The sequence below is a fragment of the Ambystoma mexicanum genome, chromosome 11, assembly GCF_040938575.1.
Source record: "Ambystoma mexicanum isolate Mex_15411 chromosome 11, UKY_AmexF1_1, whole genome shotgun sequence".
Classification (NCBI taxonomy): Eukaryota; Metazoa; Chordata; class Amphibia; order Caudata; family Ambystomatidae; genus Ambystoma; species Ambystoma mexicanum.
This window is the reverse complement of record NC_090934.1, coordinates 596,081,204-596,108,347: the sequence shown is the minus strand read 5'-3', so window position 1 is coordinate 596,108,347 and position 27,144 is coordinate 596,081,204. Positions and strand designations below refer to the sequence as shown.

The window sequence follows — 27,144 nt, the reverse complement described above, 5'->3', positions numbered from 1 at the left end:
AGATACAGATCATCAGGTGATTGGGGCAAGAAACCCTGATCAATAGCTGCTAAAGTCTGCTCCAGTGGTTGGAACAGGAGTGGAAAAGCCTTTTTACATTTTACTCTGCGAACCCATAAACCACCTCCCTCCCCGACCACTCAAACAGCATACTTGGAGTTCATGCAGCTTCTTGATAGATTGACAGCCAACCTTAATTTCATGGATAAGCATTTAGATTCTGCGAAGCGAGATAAAGGGGGGGGGTACCGGGGGAGGGGGCAAGAGACAGTGTGGGTGAGAGAGAAAGAGTGGGGGGAGAGAAAGAAAGGGGGCAGGAGAGAGGGGGGCAAGAGAGAGGGGCAAACGAGAGAGAGAGCAAGCGAGGGCAAGAGAGAGGGGCAAGCGAGGGCGAGAGAGAGCAAGCGAGGGCAAGAGAGAGGGGCAAGAGAGAGAGAGAGCGCAAGCGAGGGCAAGAGAGAGAGCAAGCGAGGGCAAGAGAGAGAGAGAGCAAGCGAGGGCAAGAGAGAGAGAGCAAGCGAGGGCGAGAGAGAGCGAGAGAGAGCGAGAGAGAGCGAGAGAGAGCGAGAGAGAGCGAGAGAGAGCGAGAGCGAGAGAGCGAGAGCGAGCGAGCGAGAGAGCGAGAGAGAGAGCGAGAGAGAGAGCGAGAGAGAGAGCGAGAGAGAGAGCGAGAGAGAGAGCGAGAGAGAGAGAGAACGCGCACGAGATGGTTGTGGTTTGGAAGTTAAGAAATGGGGTGGCCAGACTTTTGAAAGGCACAGGTGTGCAGGACAACAGGGGAGAAGAACAAGTTACTTCTTACCTTGTAACGTTCTTTCGACGGGATGTTCCTCCGACGTATTCCTCATCTTAGATATCTCCTTCCAGCTCTGCTGGCCTCGGAAAATTTTTTCTCTAGAGGGCGCTGCGCGTCGACGTCCTCCGAGTCGATGTCCTTCGACAGCCGCCGTATCGACGCTCGACGTCATCCTGCCTATAAAGGCCACGCGCAGCGTCCGTTGCTCAGTTTCGTTTTGTAGCCCACAATAATACTTTCTGGACTAACTAATCACCCTGAAGGAGCGTAAGCTGCAACAACAAGGGAAGTAGAACTGCGGGGATGGATGGGAGGGTCGATGAGGAATACGTCGGAGGAACAACCCGTCGAAAGAACGTTACAAGGTAAGAAGTAACTTGTTCTTCGAAGGGATTGTGTCCTCCGACGTATTCCTCATCTTAGATAGGCTCCCATAGCAGTATTCTATATTCGGAGGAGTGAGTACTGACTTCACACTGTCTTCTATTGATGAATAGAATGTAGTACAGCCCTTCCAAACCTAGTCTCTTGACTGGAGGAGGAATCCAGATTGTAAAAACGTGTAAAGGTATGGACAGACGACCATGTAGCGGCCGCACATATGTCTTTAACCGGCACGCCTCTTTTGAGGGCCGATGAAGCTGCAATACCTCTGGTCGAATGAGCCCTAAGGTTTTGAGGGGGCTCTTTCCCTGCCAGTTTATAACATTCCAGAATGGCTAGAATGATCCATCTGGAAATGGTCTGCTTAGTTATTGGTAACCCCAGCTTGTGACCTGTGTAACCTACAAACAGCTGGTCTGCCTGTCTTACCCTGGCTAGTCTACTAATGTAAAAACTTAAAGCCCTCCTAGGGTCTAGCCTGTGTAACCTCTCTTCCTCTTTCCCCGGGTGAGGAGGAGGATAGAAAGATGGTAGGGTAATTTTCTGAGTGATATGGAATTCAGAAACCACCTTTGGGAGGAAATTAGGCTTCACTTGCAGGACAACTTTGTCTTTGTGAAAGATTGTATGAGGGGGTTTACAAGAAAGAGCTTGTAATTCGCTCACCCTTCTAGCAGATGTAAGTGCTATTAATAAAACAGTTTTATGGGTAAGGAATCTTAAACAACAAGAATGGAGAGGTTCGAAAGGTGTACCCATCAGGAAAGTTAGTACTAAGTTTAAATCCCATAGGGGAACTTGGAATGGTCTTGGGGGATAAACTTTGGTTAACCCCTTTAGAAACTGTATTACAAAGGGTAATTTGAAATAGGATGGTTCTTCCGCAGTACGCTTAAAGATGGATAGCGCTGCGAGATAGCCCTTAATGGTGCCAATTTGAAGGCCTGAATTTGCCAAATATAGTAGGAAGGACAAAACCATTGGTGTACCACATGAAAAAGGGTCGATATTCTCTTGTCTACACCAGCTGCAAAATCTGTTCCAACGGCAGCGGTATAAAGACTTTGTTGCTGGCCTCCTTGCCGAAAGCAACACCTCCATAACATCATCAGGGAGGTCCCAATCCTTGTACCTCAGCCTTTCAGAAGCCAAGCGTGAAGGTTGAGGGTTTTGATGTCTGGATGGAGAACCGGACCTCCCTTCTGTGAGAGTAGGTTCTCTCTGAGTGGAAGTCGAATTGGAGGGCAGATGGACAAGTCTAGAAGGTCCGGGTACCACGTTCTCCTGGCCCAATCCGGGGCAATTAGGATCATGGTTCGCCGGAATCTTCTCAACCTCCTGATCATTTGAGGAATGACAGGGTCCGGTGGGAACGCGTACAGAAGCGGAAACTCCCAGTCCACTATGAACGCGTCTCCCAGAGCTCCTCTCGGGGGAAATTCCCTTGAGCAGAACAGGTCGCATTTCCTATTTAGGCTGCTGGCGAACAGATCTACCTGAGGGGTTCCCCAAAGGGCGAAGATCTCTTGAAGGACTTCCTGAGCTAGCTCCCACTCGTGGGAGACTGTGTTCTGCCTGCTCAGAGCGTCCGCTGTCTAGTTCTTCTCTCCGGCTAGGTGAACCGCTGATAGAGAGATTCCTTCTTGGATTGCCCAAAACCAGAGCTGCATCGCCTCTCTGCACAGGGGTAGTGATCCTACACCTCCTCTTTTGTTGAGTAATGCATGGCCACCGTGTTGTCCGTCATTATCAGGACGTTCTTCCCTTGTACAGCTGGCAGGAACGCCTTCAGCGCAAGTCTGATGGCTCTCAGCTCCAACAGGTTGATGTGTAGTCTGGACTCCGATGGAGACCAATGACCGCTGATGGTCAAGTCGTTGGCGTGGGCTCCCCACCCCGTGAGTGAGGCATCCGTGACTACTGTTATCTCCGGCCAGGGTTGCCAAAACTGTTCTCCTTTCAGAATGTTCTCCTGACAGGCCCACCACTGAAGGTCTCGAGCCACCCTGCCGGGAACCTGAAGAAGATCTGTCATTCTCCCTGAGAATTGTGACCACTGAGTCCTCAGTGCCCACTGGAGGGATCTCATTCTCAGGCGAGCCTCTGGCACTAGGAAAATGCAGGATGCCATGAGGCCTAGCAACCTCAAAAAGTCGTAGGCTGGGAGACGTTGGGCATGCTGGAACTTGGTAACCATCTGTAGAATATCTTGAGCCCTCACCTCTGGTGGCGAGGCTTTTCCCAGGGAAGTATCCAGGATCGCTCCTATGAACTGGAGTCTCTGCAATGGTATCATTTGTGACTTCTTTAAATTGAGGGAGAAGCCCAGTCTGAGAAGGAAATGGCACACGTGATTTAGCTGGATCTGAGCTTGCTCCGGAGAAACAGCCCTGATCAGCCAATCGTCCAGGTAGGGGTAGACGTGAATCCCTTCCCTCCTTAGACTTGCAGCCACTACCGACATTAACTTGGTGAAGACCCTCGGGGCGGAGGTCAGCCCAAATGGCAGCACTCGAAATTGATAGTGAGAGTTGCCAATTGCGAACCTCAGGTATTTCCTGTGTTTGAGATGGATAGGCACATGGAAATAAGCGTCTTGAAGGTCCAGAGATACCAACCAGTCCTGGAACTGAAGGGCCTGGAGGATCTGAGAAAGAGTGACCATCTTGAATTTGTCTTTTCTGAGGAATTTGTTCAATTCTCGCAAGTCCAAGATGGGTCTCAGTCCTCCGTCTTTCTTCGGAATGAGAAAGTAAGGGGAGTACCAGGCCTTGTTCCTCTCCGCTACAGGTACCGGTTCTATGGCACCTTTCTCTAGCAGGTCCAAAATTTCCTGCAAGAGGAGCGGATCTGGAGCTTTCTGAGAGCTGATCCCTGGTGGATGACTCTGAGGTATACGTAGGAAAGGCAGGCAGTAACCTTGGGCAACTGTTTCCAATGCCCAAGAATCTGACGTGATAGCCTGCCATACCGCCAGATGTTGAGTCAACCTGCCTCCTACAGGTGTCCTGTGAGGGGAGTCCTCAGAGTGGTTTTGGGGCGGCTGATGCAGATGCCGATGGTAAAGAGGCACCTGCAGTTGCTGCGGCTTTTGAATATCTACCCCGTCCACCTCGGGTAGTTCTTCTTTGACCCCTTTGAGCCGGTCGTCCTCTACCTCTTCCGAATGCGGAGTAGAAGCGAAAGGACTTGCCCCTCGCAGAGGTTCCTGTGGGACGAAAAGGAGTCTGACGGATTGCAGCTCCTAGGGATTTTGCTGCTGCTTTTGAAGTTTGCAGTTTCTCTAAATTGTCATCCGCCTTTTTCCCGAACAAAGAAGAGCCATCGAATGGCATGTTCAAGAGCCTGGCTTGCACATCTGGGGCAAAACCCGACTTTCTCAACCAAGCGAATCTCCTGGTTGATGTACTTGCCGCCATTGCTCTGCTGATACTGTCAGCCGAATCAATGCCCGTCTGGAGGGATTCGCACATAGCGTCTTTACCGTCCTGTATAATATTCAGGAACGCATCCCTTTCTTCTCCCTCCGGGATGCAGTCAGCCGCTGTAGAAGCACACTCCCAAAGTGTATGGCTGAACCTAGCAAGGGTGCAAGTAGCATTAACAGACTAACGCCATGCTACATGCTGAAAAGACTTTCTTTGCCATAGCATCATATTTATCGTCCCTGTCCTGTGGGACTGTAGGATAAGCCGTCTTGACATCGGTAGAGGATGCTGCTTGTACCACCAGACTTTCTGGGGATGGGTGTTTAGACAAAAACTCTGGGTCTGTGGAAGATACCCTGTACTTTGTAGACAGTTTATTTACTGCTGGTATTACATCTGGGGTTTCCCAGTTTGCCATGATTTTTCTCTGAAGAGCTTTATGAAAGGGCACCACAGGATCCTCTTGTGGGCCTTTGTCAAGAATATCCGTGAGGTCATCTTGTTGGAAAGATTGTGAAGGTGCAGACCACCCCATGAACTCTGTAATCCTGGCCATTAAGGCTCTGTAGGGGGTTTCAGCATGCTCCCCCGGGTCTGGCTTAGCAAACTCCACCTCAGGGGAAGTGTCTAACCCACTTGCCTCATGTAAAGAATCATGAAGATCCTTTAATCTGCGCTCTTCAGAGGAACATTCCTCTCTAACTGGGGTTACAGGTCCCTGTAACGCCAATGTGTCTTCCTGTTCAGACAAATCACCCTCTTCTAAAATTGAGGATATAGTTATCAATTGTTCTGAACTCATAAAGGGAGTAAATCCCATTTCCAAGGCAGAGGGTGCCGAACTTGTCATTATTGGCCTCGAAAACGTCGATGTCGTCGACGCCGAAGGCTTCGAGCGTGGCGTCGAAAACAGAGGTGGAGGCCTCGAGGACCTCGACAGAATTGGAATTCTACTCGACAATATCGAAGCCATCGACGTCGAGGGCCTGGGGATAGTCACTGGATGTGTGGCAACCGTGACTTTTCTTGGCGTCGACGCCGGTGTCGAGGCTGGCGTTGAGTCGACAGACCCGTGTGTCGAAGGTCCCCTCGACAACGGCGTCGAAGACATCGACGTCGACGGGACCTTCGTCGACGGCATCGATGGAACCTTCGAGGAAGGTTTGGAGGTCATAGTCCTGCCCGAGGGTTCGAGACGCGCTCGAGAGGTTTCTTTCGCCGGGTACTGCGACTCGCGGCGTTTTTGACCTTCGGGTCTTTCGACCAGAGCATCGCTCTCGGCAGTCTTCGAGGGGGTCGAGGCCGCTTTCTCGAAGATGCTCATCATATTCTTTCGGAATTCCTCCCATTCAGCCCGGGAACTATGTTTCGTGGGGCAAGGGATTCTTTTTGGCGAAACAGAGGAAGAGGAAGACGGAGAAGGGGATCTTCGACGTCTCCTCTTCGAGTGCTTCGATCTCGAGGAGTGATGAGACCCACTCCGAGACCTGGAGCGCGAATGGTGACGAGGAGACGAATGTCTCGACTTCGTCGACGAAGAAGAAGCTTTAAAAGTCTTACCTTTCTCCAGCTTCCCCCTACGCTCCTTCAGGGCCTTAGCTGTCATGGACATACAGTCCTCGCATTCCGAACAATGGTGTTCAGCTCCCAAACACCACAGACAAATTCTGTGAGGATCGGTCAACGACATTTTTTTTCCCACAATCTCGACATTTCTTGAAGCCGGATCGAGGAGTTGTCGGTTCCGACGAGGAAGCCATCGAGTACGGATCGAATAACTCGAGGTAAATAGGATTAATCTGACTAAGAACTGAGCAACGGTATTCCGAGGCATTGAGTAAGCGCGGAAAAACGGAACTGAGCAACGGACGCTGCGCGCGGCCTTTATTGGCAGGATGACGTCGATACGGCGGCTGTCGAAGGACATCGACTCGGAGGACGTCGACGCGCAGCGCCCTCTAGAGAAAAATTTTTTCCAAGGCCAGCAGAGCTGGAAGGAGATATCTAACATGAGGAATACGTCGGAGGACACAATCCCTTCGAAGGGTGCGATTGCTGTGGTAATACATTAAATAAGCCCGATTAGATTTGGCTGGAGTGCTTAACACAGAAAGACAAGCCAAGGACAAACATGTTTAAAATCATATCCATAGCAAGTGGAGGAGGGTCACATTAATGTCAGTTTATATTATGTTAATAGCTCAAATGAGCTTTATCATAATGTACAAACACTTGTATTTCAAATGTATTAAATTCAATTAATCACAGATACATACATAAAATATGCACATCACAATTCATTACATCTTGGTTTATATGGCTTTACTAAGACAATACCGAAGCTACTAGACGATCAGAATATAATACATAAACAGCTATACCCATCTCATAATTGCGTCCTTATTATTTGACAGACTAACTAAATGGGTGGACTCAATAAGTCTGCTGAATAAGTTCCAAATGGACTTTCGTGCAGGATCAGGAACTGTCCATTGTCTGTAGTTTTAGACTCCCTTACCAAAGCAGCCAAGACTAAGGAACAACCAGGCCTACGTGGCCATGATTCTCAGCAGCCTTCGATACGGTAAATAGGAGCAGGTTATGGGCCAAAATGAATCCTTGCGGCAGCACGCGAGACTTGCTATTAGGCGTCATGGGTTTACACGAGAACACCTCAGTACAAATTAGGCTTGACAATAGGGGGTTGGTGTCAGTGCCGGTCAGAACAAACTGAGGGGTGAAACAGGGGTGTTCGCTTGCCCCCTTGTTATTTAATATCTGGCTGAATTACCGGATGCGCTTGAGTCAACCAACATTTGCCCACCTAAGTTAATGGGGGGCAAAGTCTCTTGGCTCTCTTACGCAGATGATCTGGTCTTATTTAACCACACATTTGCCAGCCTCAAAAGATCTATGGAAGAGCTACAAAGGCTTGCTAAGGACCACAATCTCGTTTTGAACTATGCAAAGACTAAGATCATGCACTATGTAATATCTTGGTACCTGGAGAACACCCGGACCAGCAGGTAAGATATTAAGTAGGTTTATTGTAAAGTAGTACCCAGGAACAACATTGGCATGTCCCCTTCAAGTCAGCATATCTCTAACTGTCAAGCATTGAACCCAGCTTCAGAGAACAACACTCCAACACTCCACTCATGCTGACCTCACCACATTCCATGTACAGTGTGAGGTCATCACCTCATCCAAGATACATTACAACACACTACTCAACAAGCGTGACTCTGTCCCTACCTTGCTTATTGACAGGAATATCAATGAGCATAACCACAGCTGTAAATATCTGGGTGTTTAATTTACCACTAGGGCCGATTATAGAGAATTGGATGATGCAAGAAAACGAAAGGCAATTACGAAGTTGAATATGATGCACAGATGTGAGAGCAGCTTCAGGCTTTAGTTTGCAGGGTATTCTCACCCTTTATAGGAAGTGTTTTTGCACTTCGGTACTATTTGGCCTGGACGCAATTAGTATGAAAGACTTCTCTTGGCTAGATGTGTTGGAGGGCAGATTCTGGCGGAAAATCCTGGGACTGGGCCATAACATTCCTGTTGAAATTATCCATCTGGAGTTGGGCCTCACATCACTGTCTACCATGGCATTAAAGAGGAGAATCCGATTATATTTCAAATCTCGTAACTCTCCAATATGTCCACTGTTACACTTACTTGGCCAGCAAGTGCCTATTGCCCACTCCGAAATGCTAGTATCGCCGACATACGAGTGTTTTGAAAATATGGGATGGAAACCTGTTTGGGAGGACCGTTTACTGGAATAAGTTAAGGCGGCTTCCCGCAAGCTGGAGCAATGGGATTGGTGCGCAAATTATTCTCACCTTGTTTTGCTAAGCAGCTATTGACCAGCTTGTACAAAATGATCATCCCCAATATTACATCAACCTAAATTCTTCCCCAGAATTACATAGATTTGTATTACTATTGCAAATTGGTAGACTGTCAGTACTAGCTTCTATCGGTCCAGAACAGGGAAGCCCAAACGAGGGGAGGAGCTGTTGTTCATGTGGTCTAGCACAAAAACTAGAGACAGCTCAACATGTGTTGACGGAGTGCCTGGAATGTGGCCCTCTCTATATGAAGATGTTGAGTCCATTCCTTTCAGATTACAACAGTATTAAGAGTGAGCCATTCTGGCGATATTGCTGGAATTCGGGACATAAATCCATGCATATTGCCCGGTTTAATATATGGAATGCAATTCTCAAGTTAGGAAAAGTGGGAAAAATGCCCAAATAGAATAACTAATGCTGATCGCCGACTCTGGTTTTAGAATCGGCCTATTGTTGGTAGTAGCCACATGGCTCTGAAGGTACTGCCGATTAGCCAATGTGAATCTAGCAAAAGTACAGATGAAACTAATGATGAATAGTCTGCCCAGCTCTCACCTAATTCCTTGGACACATCAGGACGAAGAATTGATATGAGATGGGTATAGCTCGTCTAGTAGGTTTGGTATTGTTTTATTAAGTCAAGTAAACCAGGATGTAATGAATTGTGATGTGTGTATTTATGTATGCATCTGTGATTAATTGAATTATTGTATTTCAAATGTATTAAATTGTTTGTATATTATGATAAAGCTCATTTGAGCTATAAACATAATAATATTTTACCCGTTTATGAATTCAAGTGCTATTCCCAAAGCCGGCCTGTTCCTACTACCATACTTCGTTTTGTTCCTTGTACAGGTACTTGCACTACCCAGTAAGGATAACCAGGTTACTCACCGAAGTGACCACCTTACTCCAAGTCCATAGTCCCCTTTCCTCCATACTTATGGGACATTCCTCCGTCCTGTGGGACAGGACCGGAGCACTTTGTAAAAGCATCCAAAATTTAGCAAACATTTTTAGTCCTTCCTCTCTTTCTATGCGGGGCACAGCACGCGGTCGTAACCCCGCCCATCTCGGCTCCGCCCCGCGCATCGACCATCAGTCCTTTTCTATCGCCAGGTCAGAGACCTTTAAGCAATAATAGAGGAACCTTATTAGAGGGGACGGAGGGCGGGCGTATGGAGGAAAGGGGACTATGGACTAGGAGTAAGGTGGTCACTACGGTGAGTAACCTGGTTATACTCCTACGTCCCGTCCCCTTTCCTCCATACTTATGGGAGATTCCCCAAGCACGCCTTACAGGAAAAACGGGTGGATGGAAAATCCGTTACTGAAAAAGTTTCTTCAGCACAACCTGACCAAACTAAGCATCAGACCTGGAGCTCAGGTCTAGACAATAATGTTTACAAAAAGCTGATTGGGAGGCCCAAGTACCGCCTTAGCGATGGTCTCCCAGGGGACATATTTCTGAAAGGCAACTGTGGCTGCCTTGCCCCACACCAGGTGTGCATGAATACCTTTAGGAGGCTGCAGTCTTCGGACAGTGTAAGACTCCGTAATACAGGCAGTGATCCATCTGGAGATGGTCGCCTTAGAGATCTGCTTACCTTGTGGATTACCAAAGGTCACCAACAGTTGAGACGAGCTCCTAAATTCGGATGTTCTGTCCAGATAGAATTTAAGAGCCCTTCTAACATCCAAGCAGCGCAGAACCCTTTCCGCTTCCGACGCAGGGTTTGGGAAAACGACCGGCAAAGAGATTGATGGATTTAGATGGAAATCAGAGACCACCTTTCGCAGGAAAGAAGGGTTTGTCCGTAGGACCACCTTATCCTTGTGAAAAACTAAGAAGGGATGCTCCACCGACAAAGCCTGGAGCTCACTCACACGCCTTGCTGAGGTAACAGCAACCAAAAAGGACACCTTCCACGACAGGTGCTGGAGGTCCACCGTTGCCATTGGTTCAAAGGGTTTATGGCACAACGCCGTGAGGACCACATTTAAATCCCACGACGGGTGCGGACTACGAATCGGGGGATAAAAGGCGCGTCAAGCCTGCGAAATGTCTCATAGCCACTGAATTAGACAGAGAGTAAGAGCATTGGTCCATACATAGATAGGCAGATACCGCCGAAAGATAAGTTCTGCATGACAGAACGTGAATTCCTGACTCTGCTAGGTGGGATACAAAAGACAGTACCGTGTCAATCGTAACCGCCTTTGGGTCCAGTTGTTTGTGTAGACACCAATGACAGAACCTGAGCCATTCGCTTCTGTACTGAGACCTAGTCGAGGGCTTCCTGGCTGCCTGAATAATACGCATGCTATCCGCAGACCGGTTAAGATGTTCTAAAGACCTGAACTCAGGCACCATGCCATCAAGCTGAGCGATTGTGGGGAGGGGTGCCACAGCTGTTGATCCCCTGGTGAAGAAGATTGGGGATCAACGGCAACCTGATCGGTGGATACACTGACAGGTGTTGAAGTTCTGAGAACCAAAACCTGGCCAGCCACCACTGGGCTATGAGTAGAAGGGAACAATTCACTGTGTTCTTCAGCTTGCAAATTGTCCGATGAACCAGAGGCAGAGGCGGGAAAGCATAAGCTCTTATGTTGTGCCATGGAATCTCGAGAGCATCCCCCAGAGAGGAGACTCCCAGCCAGTTTCTGGAGGCATATAGAGGAAGTTTCTTGTTTGCCGCTGTCGCAAAGAGGTCCACTTCCGAGTGCCCCAACGCAGGAAAATCCATGAGAGGATCTCTGCCTTCAATTCCCACTCATAGCTGACCATCGTCCGCCGACTGAGGGCATCTGCTGTGACATTCAGCTGGCCCGGAATGTGTACTGCAACTAGCCAGACACCATGACGAACCGCCCACTCCCAAATCTGGATGGACAGGTCCACGAGAGGGGGAGACTTGGTGCCCCCTTGCTTATTGATGTAATACATTGACACCACATTGTCCGTGCGGATACGGACCACTTTGTTGGCAATGATCGGTCTGAACGCCTTGAGCGCTAGGAAGATCACCAGAAGCTCCAGATGTTGTATGTGGAGGAGCTTGTACTGATGCGACCAAAGATCCGAGACCTGAAGAAGGTCCAACATCGCACCCCACCCTAGAAGGGAGGAGTCCATCATGACAGTCACATAGGGGCTCGGTCCTGAAAACCTGCCCTCACCGACAGGTTGCTGAGAGGCGACCACCACTCCAGGTCCGCTCTCATGAAGCGGGAATCATTATCAAATTGGAATCTGGATCCACAGCCTGACACCAATAACTCCGGAAAGCCATCGGAGTCCACCTCATCTTGAGAAGAGGAAAAGCCAATACGCACGAGGCTATGAGGCCCAGAAGCCTCTGGAACCACCAGGCCGACATGCTCTCCGACTGCGCAAACATCTGACACTTGGCCAACAGATCCGCCATTCTGTCCCCGGTCAGGTACACTCTGTAGTTGATCGTGTTCCAGCGAAAACCCAGGAAAATCAAGTCCTGTGAGACCGACATGGAAGATTTCCGACAGTTCACCGACAGCCCGCGGTGGAACAGGAGCAGGAGGAGAGACTGAAGATTGCAGCCTGCCTTCAACAGGCAAGGACTGCGTAAGAGCCAGTCGTCCAAATACGGATACACATGGATACCCTGCAGACAAAGATAGGCCGCGATCACGACATCATCTTCATGAAGACATGCGGCGCAGAGCTGAGGCCAAAAGGAAGCACTCGAAACTGGAAGTGCTCCTCTCCCACAGAGAAACAGGAGAGATCGCCTGTGTGGATTCCAGATCAGAATATGCATGTACGCATCCTGAAGGTCCACCACGCTGAGCCAATCGCCCATCTGCAAGGAGGACCGTATCTGGCCGGGCGTGATCATCTTGAATTTCTCTTGGGGTAGGAATAGATTGAACTGGGAAAGGTCTAGGATGGTGCGCAGGCCAGGCTGGTTGGGTTTGTGCACCGTAAACAGCCGGGTGTAGAAGCCCTCCCTTCCTTCCCCAAGGGGAACGGGTTCCACAGCTCTGAGGTCCAGCAGTTTCGGAACCTCGGCTTTTAGGGAGGACGACTCCGACTGCTCGAAAGGAGGGTTGAAGGGTGGGGTAAGGGGTAAGGGGAAGCCTGCCCGAGCGACTGACAAGACCCACCTGTCCTCGGTGATGGTCTGCCACGCCTCACAATGAGACACAATGCTTCCTCCCACCGGTGTCTCGTGCGAGCGTGGAGAACCCTCATTTGGCAGCCATTCAGTGGTGTTACCGCACTAAACTGAGGAGGAGGCTGAGGAGCGGGAGAAAAACAGAGTTCGTTGCTGCCTCCGGCGGAATTACCTGAAGGGGTATCCACTCTGCGGGATTTCCTGTCTAGAAAACCCCTGAAACCAGAGGAAGGCCGGATTTGCGACAACGGTCTCTGGGTTCTAAAAGGCGTTATAACCAGGATGGACAAGGACTTAGCTGTCTGGGTGCTGTTCTTCGTTTTGGTCAGCTCCACATCCGTTGTGGAATGGAAAAGCTCCTTACCGTCAAACGGCAGGTCCAACACCTTGTCCTGCACCTCCTTTGAGAACTTGGTGGCATGCAACCACACCTGTCGAGAGGTATACAACTCCCAGCATATAGCCCCAAGCCGAAGTGTCGACATGATGAGCCGCAGCCTCCAGCAGATCCTGGGCCAAGACCCTGGCATCGGACAATCCCGCCTTAATGTCTTCCAGCTTCTCGACCGGAATGAACCCCTCGAACTCCGACAGACCTTTCCACATCTTCATATTCATATTCGCCCCCGCTAACACCAGTTCTGCATTGGCCTGCCGGAGCTGCAAGGCCAAGTTAGCGAAAATCTTCCTCCTAAGGGAGTCGAGGAACTTGTCCTCTTTCCACAGGACCCGAGTAGACGTCGTAGAAGAGGGAGGATGCTGCAGGCCTGGACTGTAAAGTGGTCGCAGCCACCACCATGGAGGAGGGGGGCAGACAAGATGATAGGGCCACCTCTTCCGAAGACTGCAGCCTGTATCGTGTGTCAATTTTCTTATTGACGAAAAGTCCAAAATGTGGCTTTTCCCGGACCCTACGGACCTCGGCCAAGATGTCCTTCTGCAAGAACAGGCCAGTATGCTCCGAAGGAGACAGGGTGAATGCCCCCAAAAGCACACCTTCCTGCGGAGCGGGAGCCTCAGGCACTGGAACATCCAATAGGCACATTCTGTTCAGTACCCGGTCGTGAAAAGCTCCGATAGAGCGGGGCTGGTCTTCGCTGTCTTGATCGCCCTGCGCCTCATCCGACAGGTCAGGATCGTGCTGGACTGTGTCAAGCACCGCCTTGTCCAAGGGAGACAATGGAGGCAAGGGCGGAAGGGTCGGGGGAGGCACCATAGGCAAGGCGGTGCTGGTGGAACCACCGGAGGAGCGTGTGGAGCCGGAGGCACAGGCGGGCATATCTCCCTAAAAAGACCCTTGAAATACTCTCTCATGGGGTCGGTACGCATGAGTCTGAAATTTGCCAAAAAAGGCGCCCTCCGGAGACGGTTTTGGAGCTGCCGGAGGAGGCCTCACGAGGATGATAATTCTAGAGACGCAGAGGGGAGGGTTGCCAAACAGGCCCATCCCCAGAAGTGTCCACAAAAATAAAGGGTGCCGAACCCACAGGCAACGAGATATTGTGCAGAAGGGGCATCCGAGCGTTCCAGTCGTAAATTGGACGAAACGGATGCGCACAAGGAATCTTATGTTCACCCACAGAACCAACTCCTACACCTGAGGCTGATGGCGTGGTTGTAGGGGAAGCGCCCAAAATGGCCGCCGTGGTCGTGACATGAACAGGTGCCATTTTGCCGTCACCTGAGGGGAACTGCAGCACGTGTGGAAGTGAGGCAGGGGTCCCCGTCGGTGGATCAGGGGTCTTCATTTTAGCCTTTACACAAGGAACCTCGGCCGAGCAGGTACTATGTGGCCTGGAATGTTTCTGCGACATACCAATAGCCAAACTAGCCTTCACAGGAAGGACCTCGGCACTGCCAGTAAAGGAGGATCCACTCCTTGCCTCCTCAAGAGTTTTGGCGTCGCCACAAGAGCGGGAACAGTGAGAAACAGCTTTCACCGATAAGGCCTTGTCGGGCCTCTCAGAAATGTTGGTTTACTTAGCCTCTGTACGAGGGACCTCTGAGCCAAGTCCGGTCACAGCCTTACTAGCGCGGGCCTTGAACATCCGTTCGATTACACCAAACCCAACCAAGGTCTCGGGGCGCACCCTGGTACTTTTGAGGGAAGCCGACAAAGAGGCCTCAGAGCGAGCTCTGGTACCCCACGACTCAGTAGAACTAGGTCTACAAAAAGCCCCCACAGGAGGGGCCTCGGCGCGTACTCCGGTATCCAAAGGGCCCCTTACTGAGATCCTCGGAGAAAACCCTGGTATAATTATTAGGTCCAGAAGGCACCTTGGGGCAAGCCCCGGTGATAGAGCGGTCGACGCTCCTCCCGGCCCGGGCAGAACCCGGAAAGGTGTCTCCCGGCCGGGGTGCTCTGAAAAGTAAAGAACTTACCGGGCATTTCTTCTTTTCGTCGATAAAAGATTGAAAATGCAAAGGAGGATGTAATGAATTGTGATGTGTGTATTTTATGTATGTATCTGTGATTAATTGAATAATTGTATTTCAAATTTATTAAATTGTTTGTATATTATGATAAAGCTCATTTGAGCTATAAACATAATATTTTACCCGTTTATGAGTTCAAGTGCTATTCCCAAAGCCGGTCTGTTCCATACTTCGTTTTGTTCCTTGTACAGGTACTTCCACTACCCAGTAAGAATGCATTTTCCATACATTGCAGTATTCTCACGACTATGCCATTAGTCACACCCAAGTATCAACAGCATTCCATCGTCATGGATGGCACCCCAATCACGATCACACCAAGTCAAAACTCTAGGGGTATACCTGGACTCCAGTCTCACAATGGGTAAACATTAGCGCACTTGCCTCCTCCACGGCTTACACAGCAAAACATATAGCATTAAGTACACCCCTACTCATCCCAGAAAACTGCATCACGCTCGCCAGAGCCCTCATCCTGACCAAAATGGACTACTGGAACATCCTCCTACTAGGCACATTTCAGAAAAACTTTTTTTTAAAAAAAAAAATTCAACTGCTACAAAATAAAGCCCTTAGAGCAGCAGTGGGCACAAACAGAAGGGACCATATATCACAACACAGAAGAGAGGCAAACTGGCTACCCGTGCAAGCAAGAATATTACATAAAACTCTCACCATCACACATAAATGCATCACCGACAACGCACCAATCTATCTTAACCAAAGCCTATCACGCAAAACCACAGCCAGAACACTCAGATTCAATGCCAACACCTCAACATACCTCGTTTCACCAATGCTAGAACATGCAGGTCGAGCTTCGACCTAGAGGCCCCCAGACTCTGGAACTCGCTTCCAAACATTCGCAATGAGACTTTGTATCCAAAATTCAAGAAATGAATAAAAACCTGACTGTACCACAAAGCCTAGTGCCACCTTGTACAGCCTACTCAAGTAATTCAACCACCATGTATACCAATTCAAGCTCTCTTGTTGAATCTAATAATCGGCAACTACTGTATGTGAATACTAAGATAACAATTAAGTCATGTAATTACTAAGATGTCAAATACTCTATGTAACCTCTAAGATACTAAATACGCTTTTAACATACGCCGTGATACCCCAGGGTTTGGGTGTAAAATCAAATGTTATAAATAAATACAAATAAATAAATTCCCCATTTCCACCAATGTGAGATACCTTTGAAAGGATATACGTTTTGGAACACAGTGCATGAAGCTTTGGTTTGGACCATTTTCAGTTTCTTTGTAGAGTATTTCATTTTATTTTTGTGTTAATAATCACTTGCAGATAAGCAAGCCAACAGCGTTTGTTCTTGCTTTTAGTTCAGAACTGCGTGTACGCCAGTACTCGGATCGAGGACAACTAACCACAGCATTTTCAACTCAAGTAGTTCTTTTCCCCTGATCATTGTGTATAACGCTTCCCCCCACTTCTGTTTCTATCCAATATCTTGTGTCCTTGTTTAATTTGTTTTTCTCAACTTTTTCCCCATTGCCTCTTTTACACAGACGAAACCACAGGCACCCTGCAACCTTTTTTAAAAACGTTATTTTATTTAAAGCCTTCAACAGTACTACCATGGCTAGTTCAAGCCATTATCCAAAAAATCCTCTGGTTCAACTGGACAGATCGTTACAGGTAAAGCAGCGGCATAGTAGCGAGTGAGAGAACTGTGGACTGCATCAGCACAGCATTATGAGAGCAGCTTTATAGGCATTAGAGTTTAGGGACCATTGAGATAGCCGTTTCGGTATAGGAAGCCATAATGAGGCAGTAGAGCTAACAGTTGGAGGTTTTTTGGCGTAGCAGACGACTATGAGATCTCGGTCTGATACCGGTTGGAGTTTGAGCTTTTTATTTGGTCGGAGGTAGAACACAACCGTGGCACAGCAGTATGATAAACAGTTTCATTTTCGATAAATTGGAGTGAATAGTTTCAATTTGGGTTGGCATTTTGAGAAGCATTTGTATTGTGAATAGCAGTTTAAGAAGCAGCTTCTGTTCGCTTATTTGCAAGTAGCATTGTCCCGTTTGAAACGCTGTTCGAGTAGCTTCTCCCAATTTGGAAAGCATTTTTAGTTTCATCTTCACTTGCAATAGGAGTTTGGGTAGCCTTTCCCAAGTTCAATAGCATTTTGAGTTGCGGTTTTCGGTTTAGATTGTGGTTTGAATACAAGCGTCCTATTTGGATAAGAACTAGAGTGGAGTTGTCCAATTTTGACAGCTGGTTTAATAAAAGTTTGTTCGTATGAAATGTTGTTTTCTAGTTAGATAGAGGTTTGAATAGCACTCCCCATTTGGATAGATGATTCAGTAGTAGTGTTCTAAATGGCACCGCATAGTGGTATCGTGACCAGGTGGTCTTGTTTTTAAAATTACATGTTGTGTTATTTTAAGTAAACAGAAATAAAACACATAAAACGGGGCCGTGCTCCAAAAACAGTGCAATCATGTCCCATGGAGGCTTATGCAATGAATTTCCAGTCTCAACGAGACGACTGTATTCATGGAATCCTGCCTCAATAAAAACAGGGTCACAGCTTCGTAGCAACTTAAGCACTCTTAATACAGAGGTATGTTACTGCAACATTCTAGGTACATATTCCTACCCGAAATTAGGAGCATTTTAAGGGCAGTTTACACGCAATGATGGGCATTTCCAGAAAGAAATAACACTGCAGGTAGCAGGTGGTTTTCTTCAAGACACGCCCAACTGCATGCTAGACATAATTATACAACATTCAAAAGACAGTAGAACTCGATGGGAAAAAAAACAGTTGTAAAACTAGAACCTGTCCAAAAGCGTTAAGAGGCAAGCGCCATGCAGATAACGGTAAGAGACTGATTGATGGGCGCTATGCAAGTCCTCGGGTGTGTTTCGGGGGGGGGGGGGGGGGTAGGGAGAGAGTGGGTGACAGGGGGAAATGGGACAGCTTAAACTCTCAAACGATAGACAGCTGCAGCTCAGAAACCAAACATAAACTTACCTTCAGTCATTCAACAGACAAAACAGTGTAGGACAGAACACATAGTTCTGGGTTTATCAGTGTAAGAAGAGGTCACTACATAGGGAGGTGGTGGTCAGTTGTTGGGCAAAATATAAATGCAATGCACTCCATAAAAACACATTTTCTCTTCAACACAGGGCACGTCATGAAATCACCACGTCAGTAAGATCATACTTACTGGGTGGCTTTAACAATATCCCAGTTACTAGAGTCATCGATGAGTGGGATGTCTGGCTGACTGGACATAATGCTGCCATCTTGAGGTACCACATTCTGCCAGTATTGTCCATTGGTTCGATGGGATCCATGGGGTCCATGATGATGACCGTGACCTCCGTGCATTTTACACTGTTGATTCAAGCGTACATATTTTTTAGCAGTAGGCCATGTTTAGAGAGTGCCATCTGAAAACATGAACTCGCAAACAGGAATTCTTTTAAATACGGGAAAGGACACAAAGAGGCACAGCTTTGGTTCGTAAATGACTGGAAAGACTGCCTGCCCCCCGCTTAAAAGCCTTCAACTTCAAGGGGAAAAAATGTAAAAATCTGAAATATTGTGGTTTAAGAAGCTTGAGAAAATAAAGACGTGGAGTGTCTATAAGAAGGATTCAGTATAGAAATAAGGACGACCATCAGAAGATTAGCTAAATTGGAGGAAGGCTTATACCGGGCATGCACATTTCAAATAGGAAAACCCATGCAAATAGGAAAATAACTAGCATTTTCAGCAAAGAAAACAGCATTGACAGACCCAATCGATTTTTCTTATATTTATTAAACATGCACTCATCTGCTATTTCCCCAGGTAGGTCCTCATATTCCCAAGTAATACCATCACTTGCTCTGTATCTGACAGGTATTAATATGGTATAAGGCTACTGCCATCAAAAGCCCAGGTACTCGCACCAACGGCAGGTTTTTCCATGAAACGTCCAGGCGCTCAAACCTTCCCAGGGTAAAACCTTCCCAGGGTTTGAGCATCAGAAGGCTTGAAATAAACATTTGATGGGCAGGAACCAAAAGCAGCCTGAAGGCATCATATACATAGTTATTATTTTTGAGTTTTAAAAACACCTGGGAGTAAAAACACAGGATATCACGTACGATGTAAAGGTATGATTCACGTACAAGGAATAGGAAGCAGGGGCCGAGTTTACACGCTCACGTAGTCAGCTTAGTTGCAGTCGGAAGCCAAGATTTGAGCCGACGGTTCGGTTACATAGCATGGGTGATGCATTTGCTAAGGCACCACGAGTTATAGAAATGATGGTGCTTTCGGCTACTCATATTACAAGAAACAAAAACAAGAGAAAATAGGTCACTTAGGGAACATTTCACAGAAACAAGATAAGCATATTGAAGGTGATCAGTTAATGGCGAAATTCTACCATGGTGCAGAAGTGCAAATCATAAGGTATAGGTGTTGTATACTTGGGTACATGAGTCATGGGAGAGAAGCAGGAAGGTTATCTAGTTAATGTATGTGGGCATGTCTGAATCAGATCTTGTATTCAGAAGTTCTTTCAGGCATTACCCAGTAAGTAGGGGGTACCCCTGGGAAACTAGGAGCTAGTACATAATGTGCCACACACTTCCACATGAAGTGCAACCATGGACTTTGGATTAATTATATATGGCACATTATGCTTTATATGTCTTATACGCATGGCATACTGTTCCTAAGTAAACATTCCCAAACACATAGTTAAATGTCACAAAGGAATGTTTGTCTCCATTGGCCTGTAAATGGAAAAGTAGTTCCTGGTAGCTGTTGATCAAGATAACCAGGAGCAAACTATGTCAGTGATCAAATACTCATGTACTCACAGCCTTGGCCTGGTACCGAGTAACAGGGCTGGTAAATACATATTTTTCAACAAACGGAACATACCTTAACTGCACGGCACCACTAAGGTTTATACTGGGTACAAAGTGCTTTCTCCGATGCATTCGAACGTTGATCGTCCATCATGAGAAGCTCACCCAGATTCCTGCTTGCCAAAAGAAGGTCCTCGTTGCACGCTTTCCGACTCCATTCATCACCCCTCTGCAAACAGGTCCTCTCTCCTGTACCATACAGCATCTGTCCTTAAACAGAAGTATCCCCTTAATTCCCACACTGCCATCGCTGCTCTGCGGGGATTCATTTAAAAGGGACCGTGCCATACCCTTCGACACAAAAAACCACCTTGGTTTTACCAATATGTGACAAACACCAGCTTTACTGAGCCTGCCCCCTGCATTCTCCTCATACACACCTTCCCTACCACGGCACACCTGTCCTCTCGCCCCTGACCTGAACACCTTACCCCAAAAGGTATACACCTAAGTCGCTATGGCAGGTTGGACTTCCTCCCAGCTGGGTTCAGCAGCTATGGGAATCAGCAAGTTGGTCAATCGACCAAGGCAAGTAAACCCCATTTAGAGTGATTACATTGACCACATTTAGTTTGTGATCTTGGTGTTTGGCTCAGGGAGAGGGGTAGTATGTGGGTAGGGCTGGGTTACAAGAGTCGAACTACAAGACCACAAAATAAAAAAAGTGGTCATTTAATCAAAAAGAACCAAGTGAACCCATTACTGTAAGAGCACACCATGCTCTCAACCTTAAGTAGGGGGCATGTGCTTCAGAGAATATTGTGCTGTATGTAAACGTAGAGGAATTGCACTTTGCGTTTTGGCAGTCTCTACGTGTGGTTGCCCTGGATAACCATGCTGTAGGGGTAAAGAGTGTTTATAAAATTGGCTTGTGGCAAAGAAGTGTCAGATTGTTGAACTGTCCTACACTACACATGAAACCGCATATACAAAGGCTTTTGTAGGACAGGGTTTGAAAATAAAATACATAAAAACGTTCTCCCCAATAGCAGTGAAGCATGTGCTCATGTGTGAAATTTCTCACAAGCACCGAATTTATTTGCCTCCTCGTTATTTGATTTATCAAGGAGCCCAATTGGCTGTCTACTGTTCAAAATATAGTCTTTGTACAATGCATTTGAAAAATGCAGTTAAAGACCACAAGAGCGAACAAAAATTGATAAAGGGGGAAGGAAAACTGGCAAAGGATCACCGATTTCTCGTTAAATTGGGTTAGTTAGGCTAGCATTTGTAAAGTGCAACATATTGCCTCGGAAGACGCATCCTGGAGCTTAGGTCTTAACATGATGCAATAGCAGGAGGCATTTTAAATTACGAGTTAGCTAGGAAAGAGAACAGTTCTCAATTTACGCCTGAATATCCAAATGCTCTTCCAACAGGCTTAAGACTGGACGAAAAAAGAAAATCCCCATCTTCAATATTTAAAACACAGGGTTATCATTGGGCCAGCTGATGATGTTCTAAGATGCTTACCAGAAGTGAAATGTGAAGAATAGCGGATAATAAAAGTTGGGCCTTTATTATCAAAAGACTTCTGAACCAGACACTGCTCACTGGCAGCCAATGTAATTTCAGAAGGGCTGATGATATTTGATCCAGATGGCGCAGGTGAAACAACAATCTAGCAACAGCATTTGGGATATACTGCAGCTTCATCAGATTCCTTTTCTAGAGGAAGGAATATAGCATTATTTCAATCCATATTATTTGCAGCTTGCTATAAAAACGTCCATGAGCTGAACCCTAGCAGTGAAAGTAAAGAGGTCCAAACAACTTTTAAGTAGAAAACAGCTACTGATCAACGTATTAATTTGTGTATGCATTACGACTGCTGAGTCGAAACAGATGCCTAGATTACTTACTGTTTTTGTAGAGCTCTGGGGAGGATCCAAGTAACCGGGGGCAGAAATGGTCATCCCACTGCTTAGTGGTGGCAGGATTCTTAGAGATTACCTCCAGAGGTTACCTCCAGTGAACAAGAGATACTGTTCTACATCATCTGCCCCAGACATTCATCCATGGAGGTAAAGGATTGGTAAACTTATAAAGAAATATCCCACAAACATTTTCAAACTGTACGGCACATTTTGTAAATCTTAAACGTACACATAGGACTGAAAACAAAAACTGCGCCTGTTTATTAAAAGCATTCAAATCTTTGACTACCAGGTTCAAAGAGGTGTTTGCAACAAGTGCTGATGAATAAGCCTATATACAAGGTAATAACATAGGCCTGTTTTAGTATCCTAAGGTATGACAAGGAGGGTCCTATTGCACTGGCTCTTGTTCTTTATCATTTACATTTGTAAGGAAAACAGAAAAGCAGAAACAATACTACTGCTCCCACAATCCCAGTCCGACCCTTTTCTAGAATCCACACGCTCCTAAAAATACCCTTTCTAGTCCCCTTTCTCTGCTGCGCCAATGATCCAATAGGTACATTTTATGCCTGGTTAAAATACGTATGCGTTTCTTGCATTTATAAGTGTGGAGTTAGGTGGCTGCCGTTGGCAGTGGATTAGCAACTGTCCGCTGATATATAACTTGAGACTGAATGTTATTGCCGTGACAAAGGAACAACCCCTTGGACTGAGGCTCGGCACAAGAAATTCCTGTTCATGTTTGTTGGGCCAGGGCACAGGTACAAAGGGAGTATCACGCCCCAGTGCAGTGAGATACTCCAGTCATGCCGTCCCATTGTTCAGTGGGGGTTTTCAGCAGAGACACACCCAACAAAAGAGATCTCAACTCCTGTCCAGGCCCCCTTTTTTCTTTTTTTAAACATTTTATTTTATTTTTCCTCTTTTTACTTTCTCCTTCTCTTTTCCACCCAATGATCCATAAGGCGGTCTGGGGCCAGGAACCACGCCATTTACAACTTCATCTCACCAAATACTCTCCCTCCAGATTTCTCCGATCTTCCAGCTCCAACTCTGTGTGTCAAGCGCTTCTCTAAGCAGCAAGCGGGGCCATTTACTTTTCTCGGCTGGCTCCCTCTGGAACAGCCTCCGCCTTCCACTATGTCTTGAGCCGGACCTCCTCAAATTCCACAAGCTCCTGAAGACTTTCCTCCTCCTTTCCTTCCCGTGCTAAAGCCCACAGTCGCTGAGATTGGTGGCCTGGGCCCTTATGTGTCCTTCTGGGTCCTGGCCTTCCGTCCAATTGCCTCAGCCTCCGCCCTTCCCCTGAACTTGCCTTTGGGCACCCATTGGCTTGTGCCGTCTCACAGGCCTGCACTTATTGTACTGGCAGGCACACTCTCCACCAAGTGGTCTCTGCCAGGCACTTACCGGTTGCCTTGCAACAGACCGTCACTTCCTCTCTGTGGAACCTCTAGCACTTAGCCCCCCTTCCTCTTTACTCTCTGCACTTGCACGTTCTGAAAGTTCACAAGGCCTAGTAGGACCGCCTCCGTTTTTCTGCATCATTGCTTTTTGTTCCCTCCCCTTGTCCCGTGGGCACTTTGAAACATAAGTTGTGACGTATAAACTCCTTACAAACGCACATTAAATGAATACAAGCAAGCTAGCTGGCACACACGTAATCAGTCATAAGTCTAGTAACAATAACCATCTGCTCTAGTCAGACAAATGGTAATATAGTGCAACAACTAATAATCTTTCTTTTATTGATAACGTATTTGCTCTTTTGATTGTTATAACAACTGGCTGGCCGAACATGGATCAAAGTCACAATTCTATTTGCTTTTATTGAACTTGTTTGCATCACTTCTTCTAAAAGCCAATGAAAAACAACTTAACTGAAAAAAACAGATGTAGACATAAGCAGTGTCACATAGCAATTTGCTATTTAGTTCTGCATGTTTGCTAATTAAATTGAGACTTACTTAGCAAAGAAAGCTATTTAAGTTATCCTGTTCAATGAAAGCACGGCTTACTCTGCATTCCTCACTCACTCTCAGTGCTTTCTCCACCCTCTTTGTTCTGTTCACTGCAAGTTTAAAGAGTGAGGAGAGTGGGGGGGGGGAGAGAGAGAGAGAGAGAGAGAAAGACTGTCACACCTCCTCCACTCTTAAATGCCAAAGGCCTGGGCAGGAGGAGATTTGTTTTGTAAAATAATTGAAAACAAGAGGTAATCGGGATGATACTTTTACTAAGCTAACTATATCCTGTCTAGTAAAGTCCAGTATTTGTTAACTTTATTGACTTTGTACTTACTGACTTTGCACAGTTCCATGACTCAGGGTTTGTGTCGGCAGTGCAGGGTCACTTTTCAGCAGTGCAAAGTCACTTTGAACCGTGCAAAAAAAATTCCATGAATCTGGCCTTTACTCTCTTAATTGTTTTCCTCTTACATATTGAATATAAAAAGCTAACTAGGTGTTAACGCACTTTCCATCCAGTTGGTACATCTACAGATATACTGCAATATACACTTTAGTTAGCCTCGAGAGCTTGCTTTGCTCTATGTTTGCATTATATATTAGCACCTGCGAGAGAGAATTGGCCAAACTGTTTTCATAGCCCTTTTATCATATTTATTTATTGTTGTCGATTCATGCAACTAACCTTTTACATTTTTATTGGATTTTCTGATGCAAAACATATTTGTTTTAGGAACACATTCCCCTAAACTCTCGTCTGCCTCCCCCGCCCTCTGCACCCTCCCCTCCCAGTACACAGATCACACATTATACAACAGTGATCATGAGCTAGGATATTCCTAACTGGCGTAACCTTTGTGGACATAACTGATCTACAAAGTTCCCATGAAGAAAGTCCAGAATCGGCACCCATCCAGTCGAAAACGTGGCCTGTTCCCCCTTTATCGCGTATGTGACCCATTCCAGGGACACAAAGCTCCATAATCTGAAAACAGTCCATGATATGCAGAGGGCCTTTAGATTTCCACTTGTGGGCTATAACGAGTAGAGCCGCCATGTGAAGAATGTAATATGCTTACCTTCTGTGTTTTGGACAGTCTATTGTCTGGCTCCGCTATGCCCAGGAGGATTTTGCCTATAGGTCGCTTTACTTTAGCACCAAACATTTTTGCATATCTTCATTTACTTTGTCCCAAAACTCCTGTATTTTAGGTCACAGCCACTATACACGTAACCAGTCCCCGGTCCCCCCACAAGGTCTCCAGCAGGAGTTCTGAATGGTCGGATTCATCTTACGTAGCTGCTCTGGGTTATAGTGCCACAAACATTATTGTTAAACCAGAATTCCCTAATCTGTAGGAACCTTGTCAAAGGTTTCTCCAAATCTCCGAGTGTGAGGCTCCACACTCTCCCTCCTGACCAGGTGCGGGAACAGAGATGGGTCCCCTGGTTCTCCCGCATTAATCGGCCCCAAGTGCGCAGACTACTGGACCGCCATCCCCCAGCAGGCCAGGAAGCAGAGTTCACTGCATTTTGCTCGCGCCACAGGAGAAAGTTACTGAACCGCTTCGAGCACTTCGATGGTTAATAGCGCGAGCAGGGGCCCACCATCTGCTCCTCCATGTTCATTTCTGCTACTCCAGGCTATCTTGTGCGTCTTCTGCACTGAGCCAAGCTTCTGCGGGGACGAAGCTTGTTGGGACGCAACTTTACATGCCGGCGGCCATCTTGGACTCTCTAACCTTTTACATTTGACAGGCACTAACCCAGGGCTCACAACGTCTACCTGCCCACTCGCATAGTGGAGTACATTTTTTGAAGGGCGAGTATCATTTGTAGGGAATGTTTGAAACTTATGTAACTTTTACATTGCAGTACATGCCAAATAAATGTTTCACTGTGCATGGTTGGTGGGTTTGTGGTGACATGCCACATTTTACAGGGTATTCGTCCCTTTTCCCCCTTTGAGGCTATGGTGGTGAGCCCACTCAGCAAGACGCTCCCTAGAGGTCAGGACAAGTGGGACCGCACTGGGAGTGACTCCCTTCTCCGAGACGAGGACTACCATTCCGATAAGGTTCTCCCAGTCCAAAAAGCATTGTCCCGTCTGTATGAAGACTGAGAAAACCTGTTACTTCTGTTTTGAATATTCTTATTTTGAAATCACCAAACAGTGACACTTCTTCTATCTCTTTGCCTTCAGGTTTTGCTAGATCTCGCCCAAACGCAACAGTCAATGATCATCAACAGAACCATCTTACCTGCAATATTATTTTGGATTCACCGAATAGTGGCGTTTCCTCAAACCCTTTGCCTTCTGGCAAGGCTGAACACAGCCTGAAAGCCCTGGTCAACGAAGGAGGAGAATGTTCCATTATCCCTGTGCCGTTTATAATAGGACAGATTGTAAGGCAAAGAGGGACTCCTACCAAGGGAGCCGTACTGCTACACAGAGGCAAGAGTCTGCAGATTCGACTTCCTGGAGGGGCAGAGCCAGGCAGGGTAGCAGAGCATGAGGAAGCAAGGAGGGCAAGCAAAGCGCTAACCGAACACCTGGGGGTTGGCGTTCTACCCGAGCCAGAAGCTGAGGTCGGAGGAGAGGCAGAGATGGAAACAACCATCTGGTGACACCATCACGAAGAAGCTATGGTGGACCGTAGGCCTTTAATGGATGCCAAGACCAGTAAGAAAACCCAATGAAAGAGGGGATAAGAGAAATACCACTGTTCATAATGGCTGAGAAAAACCTATCTAGGTATGGCAGCCTGAGAAACTAGAGTAAGTAAACCTATTAAAGGAGAGAACGAAACAGACAAATATTTGAATCGAGGCTAAGAAAACCAGGGAAGCTGCAAAACTACAGAACTTTGGGGAATCCCCAAACCTTGAAGCAAGAACAGGCCCACTGGAAACGAGAACCCCTTGAAGACTGAATTTTGTACATATGAGATGAGCCAGGCAGAAGCCATGTTGAGGCTGCTGTACAAAGCCTCCCCTTTTTCCTTTTAGTTAGGCGTTTTCTAATGTGATAGGGCCAGTTAGCTGTATATGATTCGGACTTCCTTTTGGACTTTTAACATTCATCCTTTTGTTTTGCTAGGCAGGGAATTCAAACTATAAATCACACTCGTCAGATTCCTTCTACTGGTTCGCCACAGCCTGCTTCAACATTACTCATCTCGTGGCTATAAAGAGCGCATAATAGGAGCCTCTGAGCCAGGTTTTATAATACTAATTTGTCCTAGAAAGATTATGACAGCTAGTGGGGATTATAGTAAATGGCACAGAAGAGAGGATTATCTTTTGTTC

At 47.0% G+C, this 27,144-nt stretch overlaps 1 protein-coding gene across 2 annotated transcripts in view; it reads right to left on the bottom strand.

Moving 5' to 3' along the window:
• Positions 1 to 27,144, bottom strand: part of ZDHHC13 (zinc finger DHHC-type palmitoyltransferase 13) — a 1,364,100-nt gene that overhangs the window by 1,251,641 nt on the left and 85,315 nt on the right. Inside the window, exon 2 of one of the 2 annotated variants that reach the window (XM_069623461.1) lies at positions 18,290 to 18,459. The exons of the other annotated variant lie outside the window; for it this stretch is intronic. Within the exon in view, the coding sequence (XP_069479562.1) occupies positions 18,290 to 18,459 (170 nt within the window). The remainder of the gene's footprint in view (positions 1 to 18,289; positions 18,460 to 27,144) is intronic. 2 annotated transcript variants of the gene reach the window in all.